The following is a 6,000-nucleotide window of genomic DNA, read 5'->3' on the forward strand; positions in this document are numbered from 1 at the left end:
TAGCATCAGTTGTAGAGGATGGCTTACATGCTCCTAAGGAGCCAACACAACCCATTGAGAGTGAGTGAAGTAGCCAATTTCAGAATTGCTTTTTCCAGAGTCCTCAGCATCAAATACAAAAGAAAAGAATGAGAGGCTTGGGTGGAAAGCTTAAGAAAATATAAACAGCTATTTTTGTATGATCATTCCCCTCGTTTCTATTTTGTGTAGCTGCCTGTGGGTACTGTGAGAATAGTCTCCTCGCCAACACCTAAGTAAACTTTATGAACCATATGTTTCTGTATATGCCATTCTGATGGCTTTTACTACAAGTTTCTTGGCAATTTTTGCTTTGGCAGACAAATACATTGTTAGCACTTCTGTTTGTTCTTGATTCTGTCTACATGGATCTAAATTCAGGCCTTATCTACATCTTCTTCACTACATTTAGCAAGTGTCTATGGTGTTAAGATAACTTTCAGTTAACTGAAGCATCTGAGTCCTTTCCTCTTTCACCTCTTCTTTTTCTGTTTGAATGTGTGCGGGCGTTATTGGTAAGTCTTTATAGTAACTCACTTCAGAAGTCTTGTTTGATCAACATCTGGGAGTGTGGGAGTCATCTGGAAATCTCTTTCTGGGATAGGACCTCATGATTTTCCACTTCTAGCCCCCCTGGCAATGGCATTCTGCACCCTAAGTCAATATGCAGGATTCAGCAAGCCCAAAATGATGTTTCACATTGTTACTGTCTTGTAGAGCAGCATGCCACATGATTATCCAGACATATGAATCTCAGTTTCAGAATGCTGAAAGATATCTGTGATTGAACTGCTACCCTGATGGGCAGCACCACAATTTAACTCTTGAAAATTATTGGGAGTTTGCCACAGAGATCATGAACCACGTTTTCAGAAGTTAGGTTCTGCCTGCTACAAGCAAACAGTATGAGAATTAGGCCAACGTGGCTTCTTTGTCTCCACCTTGGTTAAATTGCTAACTTTAGCAAGAGTTCTACTGGAAAAGTGACGTTAATCTTGGTACTTGGTCAGAAGCCAGTCTCCAGCGACCTGTCCAGTCAATGTACCCAAACAGCCCAGAGAGTCTGAGAACAGAAGGATTTAAGACATGCTCCTGGGTATTGGGCAATTTTGTCTAAGATGATGTATAGGGCCCTACCAAATTCACAATCCATTTTGGTCAATTTCATGATCATAGGATTTTAAAAATCGTAAATTTCATGATTTCATCTATTTAAATCTGAAATTTCACTGTGTTGTAATAGTAGGAGTTGTGGGGGAGGGCGCAAAGTTACTTAGTGGGGGGGATTGGGGTACTGCTATACTCACTTCTGCGCTGCTGCTGGCAGCAGCTCTGTCTTTAGAGCTGAGCAGCTGGAGAGCAGTGGCTGCTGGCCAGGAGCCCAGCTCTGAAGGCAGAGCCGTTGCCAGCAGCAGTGCAGAAGTAAGGATGGCATGGTGTGGTATTGGCACCCTTACTTCTGCACTGACTTCAGAGCTGGCAGCTGGAGAGCAGTGTCTGTTGTCCGGCTGCCCAGCTGCTGGTGGGGCGCTGCCTTCTGAGCTGGGCACCTGGCCAACAGCCACCACTCTCTGGCTGCCAGTTCTGAAGTCAGCGCAGAAGTAAGGGTGGCAATGCCATGACCCACCCTAAAATAACCTTGTGAGCCCCTCCCGACCCCCGCAACTCCCTTTTGGATCAGGACCCGCAATTTGAGAAACTCTAGTCTCACTCACGAAATCTGTATAGTATAGGATAAATGCACACAAAAGACCAGATTTTTACAGGGGAAGACCAGATTTCACGTTCCGTGACGTGTTTTTCATGGCTGTGAATTTGGTAGGGCCCTAATGATGTGATAAGTGTTGCCAAGGATATACATAGTAATTGGATTGGAACCTTTTTTTCCCTGTAGGTGACCTTGCTGGCTGAGCATACCCTGGCCTAAGGAGAATATGTATGCAGTCACTGATACAGGAGATATAGAAACTGCAGTGTCAAAAGAACTCTCTTGGTGCTGCAGCCTTTCCCAGAGAGAATTACAACCCTTTCCTGAAAATACCATGGAGAAATGCTTAATGGAGCTGGAGGTGGCAGACTTGTCTGATCCATGTGTAGCCCCCAGAGCTCTGAAAGCTTCCTGTTGCCAGGGTCCCCAGAGTGGTGGCGACATGGTTAGGGCACAACTCCTTTGTGTCTGGCTCATCCAAATCCTTCTCTGAAGTGTAATGAAAATTAAATTAAATCTGAACATGAAGAGTAATTTGTTAACTCCGTGAACTGCACTCATAGCCTGTAGGCCTTATGGCAAGCCTGATCCTGCAGGAGGCCTGAGCCTTGGGGGGCAGAGGACACCTTTTTTCTTCCTCCCCTCTCTCTCTCTCTTCCATAGCCATTTATGGTACCTCATATAGCTGCACTGTGAATGACCGCATACTGTCATGTAATAAACCCAATGCAGTGCATCAGTGAAGCAACAGTGGATGCTGGGATCCCTCCATTTGCTCCTTCAAACATGATGATTAATGGGGATATGCAGTGCACAGTGAGGTTCCAAAGGCTCGGTGTCCACTTGTGCCCAAGTGCAGTTGTTTAAAATTCCACGGGTAGATGCTGATTTTTTTGGACATCCCTTCATACTTCCTTCCTGGCAAGTGCAACAATAACTGGGTGTTCCTTACATTCCAGTTGCACCTTTGATAGAAAATAAGGAGCACAGTTAACTTTTGCACCTCTTTCTGCAGCACAAAACAGTGACTAGAGGCACAAACCTTTTTACTGTTTTCCCAGGTCAGTAGTAAGTCTCCCAAACACAAATTAATAAGCCTTACAGCAGGTTATGAAAGTGCTCTATTGTGCCAAAAACTTACTGGTGTCTCCCCAGAACTCTGAGCATAATCAGAGAAAATGTCAGCACTGCTTGAAACAGCGTGGTATCAGTGATGGGGCCCTGTAGTTGAAACTCTGATTGGATTCTGTTTTGAAGGAGGATCAACTTGACTCAAAGGATGATCTTTCCAACCAGTTCCTTTTCTATGTGTTTCTGAGCAGGTTACCCACAAAGGAGCATAGTGGGACTAAGTCAGCTGTTAGTTCCGTTCAGGGATTAATAGTTTATACTCTCTAGAGTCTGAGGAGCTTGCAGACATGTCATTTTCAGACTTGGTGTGTCATTTCCCTAGAGGGAGACTCTGATCTCTCCTGCAAGTGTCTTGACAATTGAACCTAGGGACAGGCATCATTTTCATAGTCTGGACTCTCATGCTTGGTTTTTTCATTATGTTATGTGATACGACACAGTGATATGTCACTGTATCAACACTTTTTGCTTAAAATATTAAATTGAGGCATCTGTCTGAATATTCTTTGAAGACCAGCCTATTGAGTAGCTTTATATAGATTTCTCATTTTGTTTCCCATTCTATTAGCTATACTATCATGTTTAAGCTTAAATCTTCCATAACAAAGAAGCTGTCTAGAAATGTATTATTTTTAATTTAAAGCCCTTTTTTCATTTTAACTCTGTGAAAACATTGGGTTTTAATTTTAATAGTCTTGTATTTTAGGTAGCTAAAATTGGGGTGCAACAAAGTTCTCAATCAGTCTTTGAGAAGTTAAGTAATACAAAAAGAAAAGGAGTACTTGTGGCACCTTAGAGACTAACAAATTTATTAGAGCATAAGCTTTCGTGAGCTACAGCTCACTTCATCGGATGCATCCGATGAAGTGAGCTGTAGCTCACGAAAGCTTATGCTCTAATAAATTTGTTAGTCTCTAAGGTGCCACAAGTACTCCTTTTCTTTTTGCGAATACAGACTAACACGGCTGCTACTCTGAAACCTGTCATTAAGTAATACAGGAGTTCTTGTACATGAGTGAAAAATGGGTCTATTAAAAACACTGTATAATGAGCAAAAATGCATTTTCTGTTATGTCCATTTGCAGTTTCTTTGAAGCATTCTAGTTCACATAACACCTGTGTGTATTTCCTGTGTAACTTAGAGATGCTGTTAACTCACAATTTAAAAGGAAAAAAAAACAGCTAAATGTAATACCCAGTTGTACACCTGCCCCTGAGGTCTCTTCCAATTGGTTTGGTCGTTATATATATATAGGGAGAGGGAGAGGGTGGGTGGGTGGGTGGGGTTTGTTTTTTTTATTCTCCCTGTTGCTGTTTGGAAAACTTGGACAAGCTGGGCAAAACCAACTACAGTGAAACACTGAAATTAATTTTGAATCCAAGTGTGGTCAAAAGCACAAAGTAAATAAACTGGGAAAATTTCAGTTATTGTAACTTTTTATTTGTGATAAGCGACAAGATTGGTGGGAAATTTTCAGACAGAAGTGAGATTTTTAAATTGACAATGTTGCCTTAATCTGGGGATTAATTAAAGTTAAAAATGGGGGAGGGGTACATTTTTCTCCATTAGCTCAACTTCTAAAAGATTAGATTTTATTATTAATATAACTAGTATGTAACATTTTGCCTATTAATTACATTGGGCCAAATTCAGTCTTGATATAAGCAAGAACCGTTGACTTGACTAGAGTTGCAGTTGATCTCTCCAGGCTTGGATATAGGCCCATAAGTATCATGCTATTGATCATGACTAAATGATGCAAAAACAAAGTGATGACACACCGTTTGTGTCTACAGGGCTTTGAGTGAGTCTCCTTTTTCTTGGATTTTGCCTTGTGCTGTGGAACACTGAGAGATTGAAAACACCATCCTGGCCACTATGGATGTAGAAGCCCTCTACACCCACATTCCACACAAAGATGGACTACAAGCCGTCAGGAACAGTATACTCGATAATGTCACGGCAAACGTGGTGGCTGAACTTTGTGACTGTGCTCACCCATAACTATTTCACATTTGGGGACAATGTATACCTTCAAATCAGCGGCACTGCTATGGGTACCCGCATGGCCCCACAGTATGCCAACATTTTTATGGCTGACTTAGAACAACTCTTCCTCAGCTCTCATCCCCTAATGCCCCTACTCTACTTGCGCTACATTGATGACATCTTTATCATCTGGACCCATGGAAAAGAAGCCCTTGAAGAATTCCACCAAGATTTCAACAATTTCCATCCCACCATCAACCTCAGCCTGGACCAGTCCACACAAGAGATCCACTTTCTGGATCACTACGGTGTTAATAAGCGATGGTCACATAAACACCACCCTATATCGGAAACCTACTGACCGCTATTCCTACCTACATGCCTCCAGCTTTCATCCAGACCACACCACGTGATCCATTGTCTACAGGCAAGCTCTACGATACAACCGCATTTGCTCCAACCCCTGAGACAGAGACAAACACCTACAAGATCCCTATCAAGCATTCTTACAACTACAATACCCACCTGCCGAAGTGAAGAAACAGATTGACAGAGCCAGAAAAGTACCCAGAAGTCACCTACTACAGGACAGGCCCAACAAAGAAAACAACAGAACGCCACGAGCCATCACCTTCAGCCCCCAACTAAAACCTCTCCAACGAATCATCAAGGATCTACAACCTATCCTGAAGGACGACCCATCACTCTCACAGATCTTAGGAGACAGGCCAGTCCTTGCTTACAGACAGCCTCCCAACCTGAAGCAAATACCCCACCACCACCACCCGGCCCCCACTGTTCCTCAGATGTTCTTGTCAACTGCTGGAAATGGCCCACCTTGATTATCACTACAAAAGGGTTTTTTTCTCTTCCCCCATCCTCTCCCCCGCTGGTAATAGCTCAACTGAAGTGATCACTCTCCTTACAGTGTGTATGATAAAACCCATTGTTTCATGTTCTCTGTGTATATAAATCTCCCCACTGTATTTTCCACTGAATGCATCCGATGAAGTGAGCTGTAGCTCACAAAAGCTTATGCTCAAATAAATTTGTTAGTCTCTAAGGTGCCACAAATACTCCTTTTCTTTTTGCGAATACAGACTAACACGGCTGCTACTCTGAAATCTGAGAGATTAAAGAGTAGGTAAGAAAA

The 6,000-nt window shown here is 42.6% G+C and overlaps 1 protein-coding gene across 1 annotated transcript in view; it reads left to right on the forward strand.

Annotated features, from left to right (window-relative positions):
* MND1 (meiotic nuclear divisions 1) overlaps nt 1–3,615 on the forward strand; it is a 54,446-nt gene extending 50,831 nt beyond the window's left edge. The window contains exon 8 of the mRNA XM_043513281.1: nt 1,913–3,615. Within this exon, the coding sequence (XP_043369216.1) occupies nt 1,913–1,929 (17 nt within the window). The 3' untranslated portion in view covers nt 1,930–3,615. The remainder of the gene's footprint in view (nt 1–1,912) is intronic.
* Nucleotides 3,616–6,000: the final 2,385 nt, after the last annotated feature.

Source organism: Dermochelys coriacea, chromosome 4, assembly GCF_009764565.3.
Source record: "Dermochelys coriacea isolate rDerCor1 chromosome 4, rDerCor1.pri.v4, whole genome shotgun sequence".
In the NCBI taxonomy this organism is placed as follows: domain Eukaryota; kingdom Metazoa; phylum Chordata; order Testudines; family Dermochelyidae; genus Dermochelys; species Dermochelys coriacea.